Source organism: Scophthalmus maximus, chromosome 1 (genome assembly GCF_022379125.1).
Source record: "Scophthalmus maximus strain ysfricsl-2021 chromosome 1, ASM2237912v1, whole genome shotgun sequence".
Lineage (NCBI taxonomy): Eukaryota > Metazoa > Chordata > Actinopteri > Pleuronectiformes > Scophthalmidae > Scophthalmus > Scophthalmus maximus.
In genome coordinates, this window is record NC_061515.1 from 31,604,492 (window position 1) to 31,627,478 (window position 22,987).

The 22,987-nt window shown below is 47.5% G+C and overlaps 5 protein-coding genes across 19 annotated transcripts; 1 reads left to right on the forward strand and 4 right to left on the reverse strand.

Moving 5' to 3' along the window:
• Nucleotides 1-128: 128 nt before the first annotated feature.
• LOC118300240 (E3 ubiquitin-protein ligase TRIM63) lies at nucleotides 129-1,589 on the reverse strand. The gene is made up of 2 exons (XM_047331534.1): nucleotides 454-1,589; nucleotides 129-343 (listed from the first exon to the last, which is right to left on the reverse strand). Exon 1 carries the CDS (start codon nucleotides 1,479-1,481, stop codon nucleotides 477-479), a length of 1,005 nt encoding a protein of 334 aa, XP_047187490.1. The 5' UTR covers nucleotides 1,482-1,589; the 3' UTR covers nucleotides 129-343; nucleotides 454-476.
• A 1,885-nt stretch (nucleotides 1,590-3,474) lies between these two features.
• On the reverse strand, nucleotides 3,475-8,665 carry LOC118313474 (sorting nexin-9). The gene is made up of 17 exons (XM_035638974.1): nucleotides 8,529-8,665; nucleotides 8,042-8,128; nucleotides 7,861-7,935; nucleotides 7,733-7,793; nucleotides 7,494-7,635; nucleotides 6,611-6,695; nucleotides 6,411-6,536; nucleotides 6,118-6,235; nucleotides 5,487-5,617; nucleotides 5,309-5,412; nucleotides 5,095-5,198; nucleotides 4,898-4,975; nucleotides 4,582-4,658; nucleotides 4,399-4,488; nucleotides 4,185-4,299; nucleotides 3,788-3,879; nucleotides 3,475-3,692 (listed from the first exon to the last, which is right to left on the reverse strand). The coding sequence occupies exons 1-17, from the start codon at nucleotides 8,538-8,540 to the stop codon at nucleotides 3,645-3,647; spliced, it is 1,545 nt and encodes a 514-aa protein (XP_035494867.1). The 5' UTR covers nucleotides 8,541-8,665; the 3' UTR covers nucleotides 3,475-3,644.
• Nucleotides 8,666-9,636: 971 nt separating this feature from the next.
• On the reverse strand, nucleotides 9,637-11,298 carry LOC118313563 (CD59 molecule (CD59 blood group)). The gene is made up of 5 exons (XM_035639108.2): nucleotides 11,197-11,298; nucleotides 11,033-11,109; nucleotides 10,720-10,821; nucleotides 10,427-10,500; nucleotides 9,637-9,958 (listed from the first exon to the last, which is right to left on the reverse strand). The coding sequence occupies exons 2-5, from the start codon at nucleotides 11,085-11,087 to the stop codon at nucleotides 9,836-9,838; spliced, it is 354 nt and encodes a 117-aa protein (XP_035495001.1). The 5' UTR covers nucleotides 11,088-11,109; nucleotides 11,197-11,298; the 3' UTR covers nucleotides 9,637-9,835.
• A 1,638-nt stretch (nucleotides 11,299-12,936) lies between these two features.
• Nucleotides 12,937-20,170, forward strand: dytn (dystrotelin). Of its 4 annotated transcripts, XM_035638909.2 has the most exons (16): nucleotides 12,943-13,540; nucleotides 13,639-13,704; nucleotides 13,853-13,927; nucleotides 14,361-14,577; nucleotides 15,246-15,325; nucleotides 15,859-15,938; nucleotides 16,013-16,084; nucleotides 16,153-16,316; nucleotides 16,620-16,731; nucleotides 16,890-17,017; nucleotides 17,110-17,194; nucleotides 17,280-17,326; nucleotides 17,398-17,539; nucleotides 17,835-18,186; nucleotides 18,339-18,437; nucleotides 19,471-20,170. In XM_035638909.2, the coding sequence occupies exons 2-15, from the start codon at nucleotides 13,686-13,688 to the stop codon at nucleotides 18,431-18,433; spliced, it is 1,668 nt and encodes a 555-aa protein (XP_035494802.2). In that variant the 5' UTR covers nucleotides 12,943-13,540; nucleotides 13,639-13,685; the 3' UTR covers nucleotides 18,434-18,437; nucleotides 19,471-20,170. The 4 variants fall into 4 exon arrangements, with proteins under 4 accessions (XP_035494786.2, XP_035494802.2, XP_035494810.2 ...); XM_035638901.2 differs by having other exon boundaries at nucleotides 13,370-13,411; nucleotides 13,503-13,540; nucleotides 17,110-17,539; XM_035638893.2 differs by having other exon boundaries at nucleotides 12,937-13,540; nucleotides 17,110-17,539.
• zdbf2 (zinc finger, DBF-type containing 2) lies at nucleotides 18,442-22,936 on the reverse strand. Of its 12 annotated transcripts, none has more exons than XM_035638795.2 (10): nucleotides 22,805-22,936; nucleotides 22,270-22,369; nucleotides 22,161-22,201; nucleotides 22,050-22,080; nucleotides 21,833-21,908; nucleotides 21,613-21,761; nucleotides 21,202-21,538; nucleotides 20,632-21,032; nucleotides 19,841-19,976; nucleotides 18,442-19,770 (listed from the first exon to the last, which is right to left on the reverse strand). In XM_035638795.2, the coding sequence occupies exons 3-10, from the start codon at nucleotides 22,180-22,182 to the stop codon at nucleotides 18,979-18,981; spliced, it is 1,944 nt and encodes a 647-aa protein (XP_035494688.2). In that variant the 5' UTR covers nucleotides 22,183-22,201; nucleotides 22,270-22,369; nucleotides 22,805-22,936; the 3' UTR covers nucleotides 18,442-18,978. The 12 variants fall into 12 exon arrangements, with proteins under 12 accessions (XP_035494688.2, XP_035494730.2, XP_035494697.2 ...); XM_035638837.2 differs by having other exon boundaries at nucleotides 21,833-21,934; XM_035638804.2 differs by lacking the exon at nucleotides 22,805-22,936 and adding an exon at nucleotides 22,457-22,648.
• Between the last annotated feature and the right edge of the window lie 51 nt (nucleotides 22,937-22,987).

Sequence of the window (22,987 nt, forward strand, 5' to 3'; positions counted from 1 at the left end):
GCCTAAACAAGGAGGCGTTCACTGACACCGGTAAATATAGGACAACATGTTCTGGTCTAAATCCAGACTGAGGACGGGACTTTCCCCAGAAGTCAAATTATCTTTATTCACAAAGACGAAACGACGAGTCAACGATGAAATCAAACTTTATTGGCACCTGAAGACGTTTACAGTTTCAACACTTCAAGTTTTCAGTTTCACAAAGAGACAAAATAAAACATCAGAATACAAAAGTATAAAAAATACAATCATTTAAAATCTTTGTGAAAAAATTGCACGACTCCGGTGAAGTTTGTGGACAGTCTGTCTCCTGTCGGGGATTTCTGTCGCCCCCCTGGTCTTCCTCCTCCTGTCGGACCTCTGTCCTGGTTCTGGTCAGTGGATCAGACTCCTGCTAAAAACACACGTGTTGGATTCTGACTCCCGTGACTTTCAGTTGTCCTCCTCCTGGACTTCCTCCTGGTCTTCCTCTCTCTTTACTCCTGGTCTTCGTCGCTGTCCCGTCTGAAGTCGACCCGAGCGAGCAGCGCCTCCACTTTTTCCGTGTCCAGACTCAGGTGATCCATGCTCTCGTACCCGGGCTCGGGTCTCCGCAGCTCCTCGCCGCTCGCCGCCTGCTGCACGTCCTCTTTCAACTGCTTGGCGGCGAGGAGGAACTCTGCGGCGCCGCAGCGCTGCACGTTCTGCTGCAGCTTCTCCTGCAGCTGGTTGCTGAGCTGCAGCTGCTGCTTGTACCGCTCGCCGAGCGCCCTGAGGGCAGCCATCTTGTCCTGCTCCTCGCGCCCGATGTGCTCCAGCAGCTGAGCCTTCCTCTCCTCCATGATGGCGTACAGCAGGTCGAAGCTCTCGCCCAGACGCCTCCTCTGCAGCTCCCCGTTGTCCCGGAGCACCTTGCAGGTGTCGTCCATCTGGGCCACGGCGGCCTGGACGCAGCCGTTTCCTGCGGCCAGCTGCTCCACGGCGGCGCACAGCTCGCTCTTCTGGCTCTGGTAGACGGCAAGCAGCGGCGACACCTCGCAGTCCTGGTGCTGCCCGAACACCTTGCACATGGAGCAGGTTGGCGTCTGGCAGCTGACGCAGTAGATGTTGATGCGTTCGTCTTCGTGCTCCTTACACTTGGGCTCCTTGGCGTCTTTGTCCTTCAGGGGCGGGTCCTCGCCGCCGCCCCGACTCTCCTGCTGCTGCTTGTACATGTCGATGATGTTCTCCACCAGCAGGTTCCTCTGCAGCCCGAACACGCCGTGGCGGTCCAGCATCACCTCGAAGCGGCAGGTGGGGCAGCGGAAGGTTCCTCCGGAGTAGTGGTACGGGTTCTTGGACTCGTAGAGGTCGTTGGCGCAGCCGCGACACAGGTTGTGTTGACACGGCAGGATGACCACGGGCTTCGTGAACATGTCCAGGCAAATCGGACAACTCAGTTGCTTCTCCAGATTCTCCATGGCGCTGAGCGGACGGACGACCGGACTTGTCTGGATGTCCATCGTCTTCGTCTGTCTGTGGTTTATTTTCGTCTGCCGCTGCTCGTCTGCCGCCGACCTTTATACACACACACACGCACACACGCACACACACACACACGCATGCACACACACACACGCACACACACCCTCCCCCCTCCGGCTGTTTGTCAAAGTGACTGAGAAAAAAATAGATCTCTGTAGCTCCTCCCACTGCTGCACATTCCTCCCTGAGGACCCCCCCCACCCCCCCCTGAGACAATATGTTGCATGATGTCGTCGTAAGAATGAATTTATTCATTTAACTGAAACTTTGTTATGTTTGGATTATTTATTGATTATATTTATCTCTGTAAACATTTAGTAAACAAACGAACAGCTGACGCTTGACCTTTGACCCTAGACGTTCTGTGTGTTACACAACAGCAGCAGAGACGTCAACACGCGTCATGTGAAGCAACTAGTGAAACAACTTCATGGAAAACTGAGAGAGTTTCCACGTGTTCGACAACGACAACAGAGCAACATGTTCAACAACAACAACAGAGCAACATGTTCAACAACAACAACAGAGCAACATGTTCAACAACAACAGCAGAGCAACATGTTCAACAAAAGCAACAACAGAGCAACATGTTCAACAACAACAACAGAGCAACATGTTCAACAACAACAACAGAGCAACATGTTCAACAAAAGCAACAACAGAGCAGCATGTTCATCAACAACAACAACAACAACAGAGCAACATGTTCAACAACAACAACAACAACAACAACAACAACAACAACAACAGAGCAACATGTTGGACAACAGGTTGCTGTTGTCTGAAGCTGTTGTTCTACATTTCATCCACCAGGTGTCACACTTTACCTGCAGCACACAGACACAGGAAGAGGAAACAGAGACCTGGACCTGAGTCTGGTCACGTGATTGATTGATGATGATGATGATGATGATACGTATGAAACCAGAAGAGGAAGAATCAGTCGAGTCCCACTCAAACTCATCAGCATACACTTCCCAGCATGCACTGCAGCAGGGTCCCTAACCCTACAGGAGCCAGTGAGGGTCAAAAGACAAAGTTACTGATGACATCACACCACTGATCCTCTGCTCTGCTCTAAGCCAATCAGACAGCTGAAGGCCTGTAACCATGGAGACGGTGTGAGGAATGTGGAGGAACACTTTCTGAAGGTAAACCCTCTCGCAGGGTCAAAGGTCATATTGTTTGTTTTGATTGTATATAACTGACCCCCGTGTCCTCTGACCCCTCCCTCCGTCACCTGAACCCCCCACCCGTCCTCTGCCCCCTCCCCCTCATCACCTGCCCCCTCCCCCGTCCTCTGACCCCTCCCTCCGTCATCTGACCCATCGTCCTCTGAACCCCCCTCATCCTCTGACCCCTCCCCCTCATCACCTGCCCCCTCCCCCGTCCTCTGACCCCTCCCTCCGTCATCTGACCCATCGTCCTCTGAACCCCCCTCATCCTCTGACCCCTCCCCCTCCCCCATCCTCTAACCCCCCCTTGTCCTCTGACCCCTCTATACTGGTCCTCTGACCCCTCATTCTCATCCTCTGACCTCTCTCCCCTTGTCATCTGACCCCTCCCCCGTCATCTGACTCCTCCCCTCGTCCTATGACCCCTCCCCCTCCCTCTAACCCTTCCCCTCGTCATCTGACCCCTCCCTGTCTTCTAACCCTCCCCTCTTCCTCTGACCCCTCCCTCTCATCATCTGACCCCTCGTCCTCCCCCCTCTGACCCATCCCCTCGCCCATCTGAATAATTTCATATATAATACATAAACTTATTGATACATTTATACAAATCAATGTAATGTTTATTTCAACAGTGATCATTAACAGATGAACATTACTTAGTAATAAATCACTTCATAAATCATTTAAGGTAGTAATTTTAATACAATATCAATAATGCTACTAATAATAAAACATTTATTTCCTCCATTTTGTTTTAATTTCACTGTGAAATATGAATTATGTTTCTGTCAAAACGGATCATTAAAATAAGGTTTATTGAAAATACAAAGAGACAATAATGATGACAGATCAATCAGAGACCAAAACTTCGTCTGTTACAGTAAACACACACACTCTGTTTATTTTGTTAAGCATGTAGCCATGACGACGTGCTGGGGCTGTGACATCATTGTGACATCATCGTCCTCACAGAGTGGTGAACTGGCTCAGAGCCGCTCGCAGCTTATCAGCAATCTGACCAATCAGAGAGCAGAGAGTTGACATCACACATCAGTAAACCTGTGGTAACCCGGTCCCCTGTGACCATGCCCCTCGCCCCGCCCCCTCACCTGCTGGTAGAAGGTCACCTGTTGTTCCAGGTAAAGACGCATCACTCTGTTGTAGTCATAGATACGGTTGCTATGGAAATGATTCATCTCAGCTTGACAGAGACGAGAATTCGAGTTACACACAAAATCTTTTCACTTGTATGTACACAACTAGTAGTAGTACTAGTACAGTAGTAGTATGAGTACTCTAGTTACCCTGCATTGAGCAGTAGTACTACAGTAGTAGTAGTATTAGTACTCTTACCCTGCAGTGAGTAGTAGTGTGCAGTAGTAGTACAGTAGTAGTAGTAGTATTAGTAATCTTACCCTGCAGTGAGTAGTAGTGAGTAGTAGTATTAGTACTCTTGCCCTGCAGTGAGTAGTAGTACTACAGTAGTAGTAGTATTAGTATTCTTACCCTGCAGTGAGTAGCTCATGTGACTGATTCGTTGGTTCAGTAACTTTTTGTCGCTCGTGTTGATTTTTCCTGAAGAAATGAGACGATCAACGTCTTTGACTTTGTCCACTGCAGACTGAACAAACACACACACACACACACAGCATTACTCACAGTGTGAAGTATTACTCAGTGTGTAGTACAGTAGTAGAGTGCAGTGTCCGGAGTGAAGTACCTTGTGTACAGTGATGATTTCTGGGAAACATCCCAGTAAACCTTTGTACTCGCTGTTTGTCTCCAACAGGAAGAGAAGATCCTTCTGAGGCTGCAGGTCAGAGGTCACCAGAGGTCGTCAGAGGTCAGATAACAGTTTATAAAGACAGTTGATGTAATGATTTGGGTTAGTTGTTGTGTTCACCTGCTCAGCGACGATGAGAGCGATCTCCTCGTACGTTTTTCCAGCAGCCGTCAGAGCGTCAGTCAATGTCTCTTCTCCTGAAACATATAAAATATGTTCAATCATAAAATCATAAATAAACTGAAGCAGAACGTTTATGAAAACATGTCCCAGCTGAGATACTGGTGGTGCATTAAGGGACACTGATGTCTGACATGTTCTCCTTTAAATTAAAAACTTCAACTTTGAACATATCAGATTCCTGACTGTCTCTGAATGCACCATCAGGGACAGTGTCTCCCTCTCAAGAACACTTCCTCCCTCCTTGTTTCCTCACCTGGATATTTGCTGCTGATGAAAACAGTCGACAGGTTTGTGAAGGCTCGACCGATTCGCTCGTACTCTTTAGGCAGCGCTGCACAAACAGTGACATCATATTAGTGCGTGTGTGTGTGTGTGTGTGTGTGTGTGTGTGTGTGTGTGTGTGTGTGTGTGTGTGTGTGTGTGTGTGTGTGTGTGTGTGTGTGAACTTACGTCCGGTGCAGCGTTTCCAGTGGGTGGTTCCGACGTTCAGCAGCTCTCTGACGACATCGTCCATCGACTTTGTGAACCGACTGTAATGTTCACACCTCTGTTCACTACACACACACACACACACAAACACACACACACACACACACACACACACACACCATCAGGACCAGGGCTCTTCCCTGCTGCCTGGTAGACGAAGCTCAGGGTAACTTACACCTCAGTCGGGTCCAGTTCTGCTGCCTCAGGTTCGATAAGGCTGAAGATCATTGGTCCGACCGTCTCGTCTTTCTCCGCCTTCCTCTTCCCGGCCTTCCACTCCTGAAACATCAAAACACTGCTTCAGTCAATCAGGACGCAGGTAACGGTACCGCAGGGTGCAGGGCTTAGCGTACCCTCTCATCTCTGTAGGTGAGGAAGAGCTGGAAGACGTCGCTCTGAGAGACGACGGGATGACGACACATCCGACTCATCCAGGCCTGAAGACGCTCCATCCTCCTCCTGATGAAGTCGTCATCGAACCTGCCTGAGAGACAGGAAGTCTGAGTTCTACTGGTTCTACTGGGTTCTACTAGTTCTACTGAGCTCAATCCTCCTCCTGATGAAGTCGTCGTCGAACCTGCCTGAGAGACAGGAAGTCTGAGTTCTACTGGTTTCTACTAGTTCTACTGAGCTCCATCCTCCTCCTGATGAAGTCGTCATCGAACCTGCCTGACAGACAGGAAGTCTGAGTTCTACTGGTTCTACTGGTTCTACTGAGCTCCTACCTCCTCCTGATGAAGTCGTCATCGAACCTGCCTGAGAGACAGGAAGTCTGACTTCTACTGGTTCTACTGAGCTCCATCCTCCTGATGAAGTCGTCATCGAACCTGCCTGAGAGACAGGAAGTCTGACTTCTACTGGTTCTACTGGTTCTACTGTTGTTGTTGTTGTTGTTGTTGTTGATGATCTACTGTATCTTCCAGCTGGACGTCGTTGCGCCGTCAACGGCTCCTGTGAGGTATGGTTGTCATGGAGACAGCTCACCTGTCACCTGTTTGTCCGGCAGCGAGGGGATCGGCAGCGCGGAGCCAAACTTCTCCAGAAGACGCTCGTACAGCCAATCAAAATGTTTGTAACGATGATTGACAGGTCTGTTGGTCGTCTGCAGTAAGAGAGAGAACTACTTAGTATTACCGTGTATTACTGCGTGTATGACTGAGTGTATACTGCGTGATACTGCTTGTATTACTGCGTGTATTACTGCATGTATGACTGCGTGTATTACTGAGTGTATTACTGCGTGTATGACTGAGTGTATTACTGCAGTATTCACTCACACTGGCTGTGACCTGGTACTCGATGAAGCTCTTCAGTCCGTACAGTTTGGATTCTTTCTTTGGATCAGCGATCACACAATCCAGAGGGGACGACGGGTAGAACCAGACTGGACCCACCTCTCCCACCTGATCACCAGGGAACAGCAGCCAATCAGAGCGCAGAACACAAAGTGTCATCCAATCACCACTCAGTTACTCACGTAGACAGGAAGTCGGTCTCTGCTGTTCGCCGGAGGTTTGGCCAACAGGAAGACTTCTGGACTTGGACCTTTGGAGAACGGGAACCTGAGAACAGACAGGATCACTGTACGTACTGGTTCTACTGGGTTGTACTGGTATCACTGAACCTACTGGCCTTTACTGGTTCTACTGGGATCACTGAACCTACTCATTCTACTGGGATCACTGAACCTACTCATTCTACTGGGATCACTGAACCTACTGGCCTTTACTGGTTCTACTGGGATCACTGAACCTACTCATTCTACTGGGATCACTGAACCTAATTGTTCTACTGGTTCTTCTGCGTTCTACTGGGATCACTGAAACTACTGGTTCTACTGGGATCACTGATCTTAATAGTTCTACTGGTTCTACTGGGATCACTGAACATGATGGTTCTACTGGTTCTGCTGGGATCACTGGATCTACTGGTTTTACTGGTTCTACAGGGATCACTGGACCTACTGGTTCTACTGGGTTCTACTGGGATCACTGAAACTACTGGTTCTACTGGGATCACTGAACTTCATCGTTCTACTGGTTCCAATGGGATCACTGAACCTACTAGATCTACTGGTTCTACTGGGATCACTGAACCTACTGGTTCTACTTGGATCTACTGGGATCACTGAACCTACAAGTTCTACTGGATCTATTGGATCTACTTGGATCACTACACTTACTGGTTTTACTGGGTTCTACTAGGATCTAGCAGCATTAAGAATTGTACATTGGGTTCTCTGGAGAATGGAAAACTACGGATTGGATACACATATATGTGTATACATATATACGTGTATACGTGTGTGTATATATAAATGTATATATATGAAAACAGAACCTGTTTCTGTGTTTGTTTACTTGTTGAGGGAGATTTTCACTGACGGTCCCTGGGTCCCCTGTCCTGAAGCTCCGCCCTCTCCATCCACCTGATCATTACCATGGTAACCGGCCTCTGATTGGTCGTCCCAGTCGTCGTCCCAGTCGTCATCGTCTTCGACAGCTGATCAGAGGAGCAAACTGATCACATGTTCTCACCACAGTGACCAGTGGGGGGCGCTGTTCGTACAGATCACACAGGATGGGAAGGGTCGTGTTACCTCCCAGACGGTCCCGCCCATCTGGAGTGTCACTGACAGAAGCTCCGCCTCCGATTCCAACCTGAAGAGGAGAGGGAGGAGTCAGAGTGTCTCTAACAGGAAGTGGGCGGGGCCAGTGACCTGCTCACCTGTAAATATCCTTCTGGAACGAGTCCGTTCTGACCAACGGCATTCTGGACCTGGACCCATCCCCCGCCCACCGTCTGCACACACACACACACACACACACAGTCTGTAACAAGTTTGTGTGTGTGTGTGTGTGTGTGTGTATGTGCGTGCGTGCGTGTGGGTGTGTGTGTGTGTGTGGACCTGGTCGAGCACAGTCACTGTCTCTCCCTCTCTGATCGACAGCTCGTTGTTTCCTGGTTCAGCTGAGAAGTCGTAAAGAACCTGAGCCTGAGACAGACAGACAGGTGAGAGACAGACAGATAGACAGACAGGTCACAGACAGACAGGTGACAGACAGACAGAAAGACAGACAGGTGACAGACAGACAGGTGAGACACAGACAGACGACTATATTTAATGATTTCTATAACAAGTGTCATCATCGGTGGAAACTGAATGTGTTTTCTATTATTCTTATTATCACATTATCACATAAAAACAGTGGAAAAGTGTTCGTGATGGACATCTTCAGAAAACTGAGATATGGAATAAAACCTCTGATCATATTTCGAACCATCTGACTTCCAGCCGCTGCAGCAGCTGCTCGCTCCGTGTTCGGTGTGATGACGTACAGCAGTGGCGGCGAGGAGGTCAAAGGTCACCTGCAGGTGCAGGCGAGCGGTCTTACCTTCAGAGCCATGATGACGTCAGCAGCAGCGGTAGATTGTAATCGTTTTATTTTGATCGGTTCATGTCGATCAGCTGTTACCGAGCGACCCGCAACTTCCCCGCGTCAAGGCAGAAGAAACATGGACGCGACTTCCGGTGCCATATTTCACAATACAAGCGCCGCACTGGAAACTTCGACATGCGCAGATGAGAACGTCAAAAAAAAAATTAAGAGGAAATGAAGAAAGTTCGATTCAAAACATTATGAAAATATAAAGTAGAAAATGAATCTCTGAAAAACAACTTAGCTTAATGTTTATTCTCTGATATTCATCAGTGTTAGATGAGATCGCATGATAGTTGTTTAATAATAATTGAATAATAATAATAGAAGATTGTGTAGCATCATAAAATATTTCATTTTGATTTTAAAATGTTTATCTGCAGAATAAATTGATATATTTTAAATAAAACAACAAAAACCTCATCATTCCCCGTGCTTTTATTTTGAAAACGCATCATCCTATTTATGTAGGAACTTGACAGTTTGACGTCAGACACCCGGAAGTGTTTCAAAGTCCTGGGCGTTTCCTGAAAACTCTCCAGTTACACCGAGAACTACACTTTTAAAAACATTTACACTTTAAAAATATTTGCACTGTAAATGCATTGATTATAACACTACACTTTAAAACATTTATACTGTAAATTGTGTTAAAATGTTTTGACACTTAAGCATTATTAGAAATACTACACTTTAAAATCACATTAATTCTCTAAAAAGTTGTAAAAAATAATCCATTTTATAAATACTTACAAAAAAGCATTACACTGTAAAATATATTCGCACTGTAAAAACTTCCATAAATCATGATGTTGTATTTTTCAGTTTTAAAAACAATCTAGTGATACAAGAAAACTTCCACAGGACACACCCCTTTTCCTACATGACACGCCCCCTTGTGACGTCGACCTCTGGCCTTGTCACCCTGCGGACAAGAGGTCAGACAACACACCTGTTGTTACTGCAGGTGGCGCTGTGAAACTCATCACAGATGAATTACATATTTATCATTCATTTTCATCATACCCGTTAAATAAAAAACTAATTTTCAGACATTATTGTATCAGGTTTGTAAAACTTTATTTAATCAAAGGTCATTTACAGACAGTGTTTAAGTTTGTAAAAGACTATTTCAGGTGACAGAGACAGAGTGAACGTCGTGTGACAGAGTGAACATGTGACGTGTGATGATGAGTCAGTTAGAGAAGCAGCTGTTGTTAGGTTTGCCATGTGTTCAGACACTGGTGGGCGCTGTTCATTCTTCAGTGGATGCACCACCACATGATCATCATAGAGGCCAGCAGACCAATTAGAGAGCTTGCCGCAGAGGAGGGGGCGGAGTTACACAGGTCGGAGTTGCAGCACTTGAAGGTGAAACTGGACACCTGTAAATTATTGATATTGTCAGAAATCAATGTGATCATAAGTGAAGCAGATTGTGTACAGGTGTGTGTGTGTGTGTGGGGAGGGGGGGGTGGTGACAGAGCCTGAGGTCACAGCTGCTGCAGCAGGTGAAGCTGATTGGAGCTGATTGGTCAGTGACATGAGACACTGACATGTGGACTGAACCAAGTCTGAACAACTGAAGACCTCACTCGCGGTGAGTAGAACGCACCTGAGCTCTGCTGTGATCTAATATCACATGAAGCATTTAACTGTTTCGAGGTGGAAATCAGTGAATTTCAAGTCTTTCCAGGACCTGCAGGTTCTGTGTCCAGGTTCCTGTTGTATGATGAAGGTCGATGATGAAGAGTGCTAATGTGACCTCAGACCTGAGGCTCCATCTGAAGCTGCTTCCTCCCAGATCCTGAGGGAGACTTTTATTTTGAAGGGTTTTCTACCTGTGTTCTTACCTGGGGGAACATCTGGGCCAAACGGCTGTACTCACAGTCGGAATACTTCAGACACTGACGGTACGTCATCCCACCTGCACCACACACACATCATCATCTGGTCATGGTCCAGATACAGGTGTACAGATACAGGTGTAAAGATGTTGAGGTCTAACAGGTGTAACCTGTGTAAAAGGTGTAAAGGTGTTGAGGTGTAACAGATGTAAAAGGTGTAACAGATGTAAAAGGTGTAACAGATGTAAAAGGTGTAAAAGGTGTAACAGATGTAAGAGGTGTAACAGGTGTTGAGTTACCCCTCTCGTTGACCGTGAGACAGGCATCGTCATAGCTACAGTCTCGTTGTTTGGAGCAGCTGGCTGTATAATCCTTACAGCTGTAACACCGAATGGCTGATCCTGAAACAACAAAGGAAGAACCTACAGTCAACAGCTGTTAGCTTAGCTTAGCATAGAGACTGGGAAAAGAGAAATAATTACCTTTTTAACGAAGGGATTGGAAACAGGGGGCAAAATTAGCTTGGTTTATTTTAGCACATAGACTGGTAACAGAGAAATTGTTGTCTAATGTATTACTCAGAATTAAACAAATCAAACAAATCAAACATACCCAGTCCAACCAGAGCAGAGCAGATCACCAGACAGATCCCCAGGGCGCGCTTCATTTCTACCTCAGCACAGCACAGTCTGCAGACACACAAACACGAGACGTGATGAGACACGATGTCCTTCACTGACCTGAGACCTGCAGATGACAGAGGACAATGAACTCACCACAGCAGCAGCAGGAACTGAACCTCAGCTCAACTGATGTGGTTTTCAAGTGACTGACGAGTAAGTGGAGCTGACAGGCCACGCCCACTGGGAGGTGCCAGAGGGAACGTGTTTGTTTTTGTTTTTCTGATGAATTTAATAGTTCACATGTTCACGTGTTCCCCTCATGATGAACTGTAGTCCCCCTTAATGACCCTCTAGCGCCACCATCAGGTCAGAATCTTGTGACGTTCCCATCAGCCTCAGCTTGTTAGCATGCTAATGTTAGCATCCAGACACTGCAGACATGAGCTAGATCCTAACATTAGATAGCATATCTGCAGACTGTTGGTGTGTTCAGTGTTGCTGCTGCTGATGAGATGATACGATGATGATGGTGATGATGGTGATGATGGTGATGGCGGCGGCCACGAGACGTTGAGTGTTCTTCCGTTTATCTCAGAGCAGAAGAAGAAAAGCTCCAGTGTTTCCAGTCAGAAACAAACAAAGAGCTTTAGTGTGACGAGAAACAAAGAGCGGAGGACGACACTGACCGACACACAACAACAGGCCTCTGTTTCCACATCACACCACTCGTCTTCATCACCATCATCATCTTCATCAGAAATACAGAAACAGTAATGTTAAAGCTACTCACCAAACACGTGTGTACGGTGAGTTATGCTAATGCTAACGTTACAGTAAACAAGCTAACATATTGTCCTGCTAACCCATATCTATATTTGTTCAAGCTCCTCTTCATCCCATAATATTACACTGTCCAACTTTAAAGCAAGCTAACTCTGATATAGCTAACGCTGATTTAGCTAACGCTGATTTTACTAAGGCTCATGCTATTCTTTCCTTATGAACTGACGTTCCTGTGCGCATGTCTGCCTGACATACAAGCTAACGTACAAGCTAATGTAGCACTCTCAGGAGAAGGAAAGCTAACAGTTGTTAGTAAAGACATCACTGTGTTCTTGTCACTTGAATCTTTTCTATGTTGGTTTAACAGAAGAACAGTTCTGTCTGTCTGCCTGTCTGCCTGCCTGTCTGTCTCTCTGCCTGTCTGCCTGCCTGTCTCTCTGCATGCCTGTCTTTCTGTCTGTCTGTCTCTCTGCCTGTCTGTCTGTATGCCTGTCTCTCTGCCTGTCTGTCTGCCTGTCTCTCTGCCTGCCTGTCTTTCTGTCTGTCTGTCTCTCTGTCTGCCTGTCTCTCTGCCTCTCTGTCTGCCTGTCTCTCTGCCTGTCTGTCTGTTGGATGGATGATGTTCTGTATAATAATGAGAATCAGTCTGACCCAGAGGTCAGAGGTTGTGTTGCTTCTTTTCTTACAGGCATTAGTCACCATGGTAACTGATACTGAGCCCAGGTTAAGTTTGAGATAAGAGATCAATACCAGTCACCCTCTGTGACCCTCCCTAACCCTCCCTAACCCTCTTTGACCCTCCTAACCCCTAACCCCTATGACCCTCCCTAACCCCTGACCCTCTATGACCCTCCCTAACCCCTGACCCTCTATGACCCTCCCTAACCCCTAACCCCTATGACCCTCCCTAACCCCTAACCCCTATGACCCTCCCTAACCCTCCCTAACCCCTGACCCTCTATGACCCTCTCTAACCCTCAATGACCCTCTATGACCCTCCCTAACCCCTATGACCCTCCCTAACCCCTAACCCTCTATGACCCTCCCTAACCCTCTATGACCCTCTCTAACCCCTGACCCTCTATGACCCTCCCTAACCCCTAACCCCTATGACCCTCCCTAACCCTCCCTTTCATAGAATCCTTATAGTCTGGAACCAAACCATTTAACTACGTGATGAATAGTTAACGTCCAAAGGAACAAGACTGAACATCATTATTTTAGGAGTGAAGGAACGTCCCGTCCCATAGACCACAGCCAATGACTTTCCAACGACTTCCAACCAATCAGAGACGTCGATGTTACACTAGGATTGTTGGTAGTGTAGTTCTTCTCAATGACATTGTGAATAAATATGTATTTCTGAAAAAAAGGTTGACGCCATACAGACTTGTGGTGAGACTTGTCTTTATTCACGGTTCTGATGATGTCACTACGGTTCCGATGATGTCACTCGGCTCGTCACCAGAGTTAATGAGATGTGGATCAGAACCTTCATGATGTGGATCAGAATCACGAACAGAATGGTTTGGTTGGTCGACAGACTGCAGGTGAGCGAGGCTGCTGATTGGTCGACAGACAGCAGGTGAGCGCGGCTGCTGATTGGTTGACAGACAGCGGGTGAGTGATAAACGAAACCTTCATTCATGATTCAGCAGCTTCTCTTTGTTCAGCAGACATTTGACTGGAACAGACGAAGGACGACAGACTCGACGTAAAGTCTTTTTATTATTATTCACTATGATTTCTGATGATGACGATGATGATGACGATGACGACACTGTTAGTTTTCTCCTTCACTCTGTTGTTCAGGTTAAACCTCGAGTGGTTCTGTGTGTCTGACTGACTTGAACGTCGTCATGGATCTGGATGTCATCGGTAAACTACCCTCCACACACACACACACACACACACACACACACACACACACACACACACACACACACACACACACACACACACACACACACACACACACTCCCATGCAGTCTCTGACACTGTGGTGAACTTCCTGTTTCCTGTACAGATGGGCTGAATGAGATCCGTCCGGCGGTGTACCGAGCCGCCATGAAGCTTCTGTCCCTGCAGAGAGTCTGTCACCGTCAGTGAGAATGTTCTGATCATGTTCTGTTCATGTTCTGTTCATATTCTGTTCATGTTCTGCTCATTTTCTGCTCATGTTCTGTTAATGTTCTGCTCATGTTCTGTTAATGTTCTGCTCATGTTCTGTTAATGTTCTGCTCATGTTCTGCTCATGTTCTGCTCATGTTCTGTTAATGTTCTGCTCATGTTCTGTTAATGTTCTGCTCATGTTCTGATCATGTTCTGTTGATGTTCTGATCATGTTCTGTTCATGTTCTGTTCATATTCTGTTCATATTCTGCTCATGTTCTGTTAATGTTCTGCTCATGTTCTGTTAATGTTCTGCTCATGTTCTGTTAATGTTCTGCTCATGTTCTGATCATGTTCTGCTCATGTTCTGTTAATCAGTGGGTTAAACCTCTGACTGCTACAGCTGGTGTTTGTGTTTCCAGTGGACGTCCTGTCTGTTCGTCACATCATGGCGGCCATCCGCTCCCTGAAGGGGACCCGGCCGCAGCAGGACGAGGGGCTGAACAGGGAGGAAGTGACCCGGACTCTGAACAGGATGTTTCACAGCGTGTCACAGGAAGTGACCCATCATGTGACAGGTCATGTGACCACAGAGGCTCCAGAGAAGACGTGCAGCTTGATGCTGACGCTGTTTGACAGGTCTGTATACATGTTCCAGGGCAGGTAGTTTTTGTTCAATTCAATTTTATTTGTATAGCGCCATATCACAACATACATTGTCTCAAGGCACTTTACATAGTGAGGTCAATATTACAATATTACAGGGAAAACCCAACAAATCCCACAATGAGCAAAGCACTTGGCGACGGTGGAGAGAAAAAACTCCCTTTTAACAGGAAGAAATCTCTGACAGAACCAGACTCAGTTGTGGGCGGAGCTTCTGTCTCGACCGGTTGGGGTGAGGAGAGAGAGGAGGAAGAGAGGAGAGGTGGGCAGAAAGAGGGTGGGAGGTGAGACAGTAGGAGAGAAGAGAGAGAGAGGACAGTTGTACAACCGCCGCTGTAATCTCTACCAGACTGATACTTATAATTAAAAAATACAATTATGTTGTTGTCATTATTAGTGATGATATTAATATTAATAATAGCAATAATAATAATGACGGGTTTGGGTCTTGCAGCTCTGGGGTCAGAGATACACTAGGAGAGATAGAAAACACAAACAGGGTTAGTGACATGTACTGTAAACATATCGGGGGATGGGGGGGGGGGGTAGTATAACAGTTGCTTTAATTTCTACCAGACTGATACTTATAATTAGTTTACATGTTCCAGGGCAGGTAGCTGATGTCTGTGTACATGTTCCAGGGCTGGTTCAGTTTCTGCTGCTTCTCTTCAAACTGCTCTGATCGCTCTGTCCCCCGACAGTCTGCTGGACAAGTACAGAGGTGAGGATCACACTAATCAATATTATTGATTATGTATCAGCATGAAATGAACATGACAACATTGTCACTAAGTCTGCCCTCTGCTGGACACTGAGAGTAGTTCCCTGCACCACTTCCTGGTGTTAAAAAACTAAACTTTATATTTTATCATTTAAACTTTATTTAGTGTGGACGATATGTAACCTGAAGGAAAAGAGAGAACTTATTTCTGATTGGCTCAGAGTGTTGTGTGTATTGATCGTGATATAACTGCGTACGTATGTCTTTAATAAACACATGTTTTACATATTTAACTTTTTTACGTATCAGTACAAATTACACACATCACATCATCAGCAAATTAGAAAAACATATCAGTTGACAGAAAAGATCGATAATGTCAATAAATGTGACCCTGAGCAGCTTCACGTTTATCACGATCAGAAATAAGAATTAAAAAATATTTGATACTTTTATTGCATAAAGAAACTGCCATATTTAACCTGGGTGAGTATAAATATATTATAACATATTTCAATGTGTCTGTGCTGCAGCTCTGGTGAGTGTTTGTGAGGACACTTCAGGATCCATCAGCAGGTCTGGACTCAGGTGTTTACTTCAGGACCTCAGCCAGGTAGAATCTTCACCGAATACGTTTCCCAGCATGCTCCATTCCTCCTGCTCTCTCTGACATGTGCTCATCCTCAGGTCCCAGCGGCGGTGCAGGAGGACGTGGTGTTCGGAGATGTGGCGGTGGCGGTGAGGTCGTGTTTCGACAGGGTGAGACGCAGAGAAAAGAAGCTGATCGGTGGTCGTCGTGGCGATACACTGACTCTGTGTGTTTACAGGTGTTGACTCCTACAGTGACATCACAACACGTGTTGTCATGGCTGCAGAGTGAGCCACGCCTGTTGCTATGGTTACCCACTCTCTACCGGCTTTATGTCAGTCAGAACGTCAGTCACATGGTCCGATGTCACACCTGCAAGACCTCCCCCATCACGGGACTCAGGTGAGCAAACATCAGCCAATCAGAAGAGAGCTACAGAATACTGTCCAATCAGAATGTCTCGCACGTCTGCTGGAGTTCAACTATATTCTGATTAAGATCAGCATTGTGTGTGTGTGTGTGTGTGTGTGTGTGTGTGTGTGTGTGTGTGTGTGTGTGTGTGTGTGTGTGTGTGTGTGTGTGTGTGTGTGTGTGTGTGTGTGTGTGTGTGTGTGTGTGTGTGTGTGTGTGTGTGTGTGTGTGTGTGTGTGTGTGTGTGTGTGTGTGTGTGTGTGTGTGTGTGTGTGTGTGTGTGTGTGTTTTAAGGTATCGATGTCTGAAGTGTGTGAAGGTCCACGTGTGTCAGAGCTGCTTCATGAGCCAACGACAGACGAGGAAACACAAGAGACAACATCCAGTCCTGGAGTACTGCACACAGGTGAGACAGACAGTTCAGACAGACAGGTGAGAAGTGAGACTGACAGGTGAGACACACAGCTGAGAGACAGATAGGTGAGAGACAGGTGAACAGACAGACAGGTGAGACAGACAGGTAACGGGTGAGCACACAGACACGTGATCAGTGTGTCTCCTCAGCCGACCTGGAGAGAGTCTCTGAACTCGTTGGTGCACAGCGCCCGTCACACCCTTTTGCCATGGCGATACACTCAGAGAGAAGCTAATGGGAGGAGGGTCCTGATGTGGCCGGAGGAGACTCATAACAGGTGAGACAGGTGTGAAATCAGATGGAATATTTCTACGAAACGTGAAAGTTTCAAACTTTATCTTGAATTTAACATGTCATCAATCCCCTCAGTGCCCTGCCCCCTTCTGATGCCTCAACACCATTGGTTGAGTCAGCTGTCTGTCACAGTCCATCCTCAGAGATGCCAACTCAGCAGGTGACCTCTGACCTCACCACTGACTGTTGGTGTGATGCTTATTTGTTGAATGTAACTTATTGTTGTTGTTGTTGTTGTTGTGAAGGCGTCGCCCCTGACGACAGAAGTCAGGAACCTGCAGAGAGACAAGTGGTGAGGAGTCAACCAGAAACAACCAATCAGAGCCCAGAGTCTGGATCTATTTCTTGTTTGTTTGTCATCAGGCTGCTGGAACAGGAGATGCAGGCGTGGCGGCTCACCGTCCAATCGGAGCAGGGCATCCTGGAGGACAGGTGCTCAGGGATGGAGGTTACCATGGAAACACTGAGGCGACAGAACGTCTGTGTGCAGGGGCTGCTCACTCAGGTAGGTCAAAGGTCAAAGTTCTCCGGTCCAGGGGCGTCGGTTAGCTCAGTGAGTAGCACCGGCGCCCCACCGGAGGCTGAAGTCCTCCTGCAGCGGCCATGGGTTCGACTCCGACCCTGGCCATTTGCTGAATGTCCTCCCCACTCTCTCCCCCTTTCCTGTAATTTCTTTCAAATCTATCAATAAGCATAAAAATGCCCCAAAAAAATATCTTAAAAAAAAAAAGTTAGGTGTTTGCCACTGAAATGCACCCTGGGAGTTGTAGTTGACTGACAGTTGTTCTTCTGCATTTCAGACTCTGAACAAGATGGAGGCTCAACAACGCGCCAATGACACGGAGAGAGGCGAAGAGGAAGAGGAAGAAGTGTTGACGGACGACAGTAGTGAGGACGGATGTCAAACTCCATCTCCCACAATCCACCGAGACATGCCTCCGTCACATGCCATCAAGGAGGAGGGGCCAGCAGGTGACGGTCCAATAGGACGAGAGAATGGACCAGAGGAGGCAAGACTACATGAAGAAGAAACCTGTCTGTCCGGAGAAGAAGTGGATTGTGGGATGTGTAGTCCAGAGGAGCTGGTCCAACAAACTGTTGACATGCTGAAGACTGTAATGGAGAAAGATATGTGGAGAGAGAGACAGAAAGGTTTGTTCATCAGTGACTCTAACCAGTTTCTTATTGATATTCAATTATCTGTTTGTCAATAACTGATAAACAACTGTTTCATTATGATCGTGTCAATAAAGGTCAGACAATTTGAATCAGTCAGAAAGGTCTCAACAAACTAATGTGTCTAGGTGAGAGGAAAGGGGCGGAGCTTCTGGAGGCTGCAGACCAGGTGGGAGATGCAGTTCAGCACCTGGTGGACGCTGTGAGAACTACAACACACTGACCAGGTGAGACGCTCAGATAGAAAAACTTTATTCAACAGACTTTTAAATAATGGTGGAACATGTGGAACCACACCTGAGTCATGACCTTCAGTTTACTGTTGCACCTGTGAATCATTTATATTAAATCAAGACATGATTATTATTATTATTATGTTCAAAACATTTGACAAAATATTTAAATCTTAAAATCACAATACAGATTTATTTTGTTAAAAAAAGAAGACACAAATATAAAAATACTTTTCAGATTATTAATGATTTCACTGTAAACTGACTCATTCATGAATCAATGCTGAAACTGAGTTACAGATTTTACAACCATAACCCAGATATCCTGCTTCTAGAACATGTGAAATGGTTCTAGAACACGTGTCGTGATCCTAAAATACGTGTCCGATCTAGAACATGTGTCCTTATTCTAGAACAAGTATCCTGATCCCAGAACACGTGTCCGATTTAGAACACGTGTCCCGATTCTAGAACACTTCTTATAGAATCCTGATTCGAGAACACGTCCCGATCCCCTTCTTGTTCAGGTGTCCTGCTATCTTCGTCCCCTCTCGCAGCTCCGCCCCCTCCGTGTTCTTCCCCGTCGAGGAGGGGAGGGAGTCCGGGGGGCGGGGACTGTCCGCCGCAAGCCTTCCCTTCTGGGTTGCGGTGGCGTGGCCTGAGCCCTGGTTCTCCTCTTGGAGGTTGGGGGGTGTGTCCCCTCCTTCCTCCGTTGAGGGGGCGGGGCTTTAGACGTCCTACCACGCCTCTGGACTGTTTCCTGTTTATCAGCTGCGTCCCTACTGAGAGTGCTCAGAAGGAAGTTGCTGGTGTGATTTTTGCCCCCCCCATCCCCCTGAGGTTTGTCTGTGTTCAGGTCTGGACTCAGACTTCGAAACAGCTGACGGACGCAGGGTGGAGCGGGGCCTGAGGGGGCGGGGCCTTGGCGCCGCAGGAAGCCTTTCGGGGGGTTCTTCAGGATGCGGTTGGTGCTGGTGTCGTAGAACCTGACAGGAAGTCGTTTGTATTTGACCTTTACCCCCTGCAGGTCCAGCGGACGCCTTTTCTTTCTGCAACGTTTGGGGGCGGAGCTGGGTGAAGGTGTGCAGCTGGGGGCGGAGCCTGAGGGGGAACACAGCAGGTAGACCAGAGAGGTGCGAGGCTGCACTGGCGTAATGATGTGGGAGTACGACGGAGGGAGGCAGCGCCACATCTGCACCTCAGGTGTCCTCTCTGCTACATCCTGATTGGCTGCAGGGATGCTGGTGGCCGGGGTCTCTTGAGGTGGCTGACGGACCTCTGGGACGACCAATCGGACGGTCTGAGTGCTGTGACTGACTTTAACCACCTGGAGGAAGAAGAGCAGGGGAGAAGTTCGTCTTTCCACTGAAACTGTTTCCTCTGTGACACTCACTCACCTGACACCTGGATGCCAACCTGAAGCCCCGCCCCTTCCTCCTCCTCCTCCTATACGCAGACTCATAATCGTCAGAGTCTGGACCTGCCTCCTGGCTCTCAACACGCCCCTTAGTGATGTGGCCCCTCCTCCCGTACCTGATTGTGATGACATCATCAGTAGATTAAATGATTTATAAAAGATAATATTCTATAACAATGTTATAATATTCTGTTGTGACAGTGATATGAATATAATATAAATCTGACGTCAGACTGAAGTTTAATATTCTTAAATACAGTTAGACGATACATACAACATAAATAAAAGATTTCATTTTGGCCTGAAAAAAGAAACCTGATTTTGAGTGAACATTCTCTAAAGATCTTCAATCGCATCAATAAACACGTTCCGACTGTAAAACAACTTATGAACAAATATTAAAGGTGAAACGTAGTTTATGTTTTCAGACTTTTCCTCCAGAGATGAACTTTCACTTTATACAGGCCCGACCGGGACTCATGGCTACTTCCTGTTCAGTGTGGGACAGGACGTAGACGTCTCCTTCATCAACAGACAGAAACTTTCACAACAAACTCCCATTTACAGTCACTCGCCCAGAGGCGCTCTCCCTCTCTCGCTCCCTCCCTGTATCTCTCTCCTCCCCGTCTCTCTCCCTCCCTCTCTCTCTCCCCCCGTCTCTCTCTCCCGCCCTCTATCTCTCCCCCGTATGTCTCTCTCTCTCGCTCTCTCCCCCCCCCTCTCTCTCTCCCCTCCCGTTAATATAAATATATATATTCTACATGGCCTCACCTCGCCAGAGACTCGCTGTCAAAGTAGCAGATGAATCTTCCTCGTCTGAACTGTCCGACCAGTTTCTCCACCTTCTCCTCGTCCTCCTGCTCGATCTGGGCCCAGGTCTTCCCCCTGAAGGATTCTGGGATATACCTGGCCCCGCCCCCTGCGAGGGCGGCGTCGAGCTGGTGCGAGTACACCTGGCTCTCCAGCTCCACCTGACCGTCCATCAGACGGCTCAGGTCCCTCCCCCCTCCCTGATGGACAGGTGTGAGTGACGACCGTAGCCGCTCCTCCACGGGACCGTCCCAGTCGTCGCTCTGTGATTCCATGGAGACCGGCAGGCTGAAGTGGAAGCTGTCCGTCTCCTCCTGCTGGCAGGAAGTGGAAGTGACACCATGACAGCACTTCTGGATCACCTGATCAAACATGACACCTCTGTAACCATGGAAACTCTCACACAAACACAACTGAAAAATTATTTTAATTATTATTCCAAAATCACTTGAAATTAGTGAGTTCTTTATTTAAATTATTCAAATGATGATTATTTTCAGTCGTAAACAACTAGTGTGAGGTCGGACGAACCTCCTCGATGGTCCCGTCCAGAGAATCTGTGGGGGGGCGGGGAGAGGAGCAGGACGTCTCGCTGGTTTTCCTCCTGTTTGTCTTCCTGTGGGCTTTCCTGTGAACAGAGGGCGGGGCTTGGTAGTGTGGTGAGTGTGTGTGCCCTGTGGGGGCGGTCCCTATGTCCTCCTGCCTGTCCTGAATGGCTCCTGATCGGCTGCGCATGGTGTCGTCAGAGCTGGGCAGTTGTTCTCTGTTCCCTAGCAACGGACTGTCGTCGTCAAAGAAACGTAGTTCATCGAGCTCCGGCCTTGGCAGCGGAGGGGAAGAGACTGACGGGAGATCAGCGTGGGATGGCCTGACGGAGACAGACAGGTTGATGATCACAGACAGGTGTGTCATCGGACAGACAGGTGGGTTTGTTTCCGTTACCTGGGGTCACTGTAGCGGTTCGGGTGGTGCTGCAGGACATCCTGCAGGAAGCGCTCCAGCAGCGTCAGGTTGGAGCGGCGACTCTCATCGGCGACGCCTGAGCCTCTGGACGTCCTGACTGAGTCCAGGTGTCTGAGGCTCGACAGGTGCTGAGAGAGAGAGACGAGGTTATCGTGTGATGTGATTGGACAGTTCGGGTCACGTGACTCGTGTTCTGTACCTGGTCCAGGTCTGAGTACAGGACTCTGCAGTATCCACAGTAACCCTGTCTGCTGGGCTGAGGCTCCGCCCACATCCTGTCAGTCAGATAGAACACCTGTCACTGATCCATAATCAAAGATTAAAGGTTACTCATTAACGTGATCAATAAATATCATCTAATCAATATTAATGATCAGTTAAAGAAAACATGAAGCGGAAGACGAATCTCCAGTAACCTGCTGGATGACCCCGCCAGGCTCTGGTCACCTGAGACACACACACACAGCATAATTAACATAGTAAACCAAATATCAAATCAATGAAAGTGTAGTGTTTACATTTCTTACCTCCGTCAGAGGAGTGAGACATCCTGTTGCTGACTGGACACCTGACACACACATCAATATTTGAATTCAATAATCAAATATCTCAAATTTATTTAAAGCAAAATCTCACCTGGAAGCAGTGCAGTCAGGGAAGTGTTCGTCCAATCAGAGTGCTCCATGCTGTAACCAATGGCAACCAGGTGAGAGATTCTGGTGGAGAGTCCATGAGGCTGAAGAGACACAGGTAAACAGAGGGAGGGTGAGACAGACAGTTTGAACAGATCCCCCTGTTGTTTCATCACCCTCCCTCTGTTTACCTGTCTCACCCTCCCTGTCTGTCTCATCTTTCCTCGGTGTAACTGTCTCACCCTCCCTGTCTGTCTCGTGACACATTCAACTTTAAATGTTAAAATAAAAACTGGATCAATAATTGTCCCACCGCTCTGACCAATCACAGCTCCGCTCCCCCTGCGCTCTGATTGGCTGATACTCGCGAGGCTAACATCAGTTGATTCTCGGTTCAACTCCGACTTAAACCTGACTAACCAAGGTGACGAAGCAGCTGACGTGGCGCTGCTGTTGTCGTAAGCCGTTGCACAGAGGAGCTCGGCGGGTTCAGATCAGTGACGCAGACATTTATTAATCATTAACTGATCAGTTTTTACCCGTTTGTTGTTTCCTTCACAGATTAAAAGCCTCTTCCGCCGCGCGCTGCTCCGCTTCCGGTCGGACTCTTCTTCCGCTGCTCGTAACCCAGCAGTCGGAAACCGTGCCCCGCCTCCGGTGGTGCCACCGCCCGGTCAGAGCAGAAACTACTGCCCTAATATACATTTCGTTTTATTAAATAA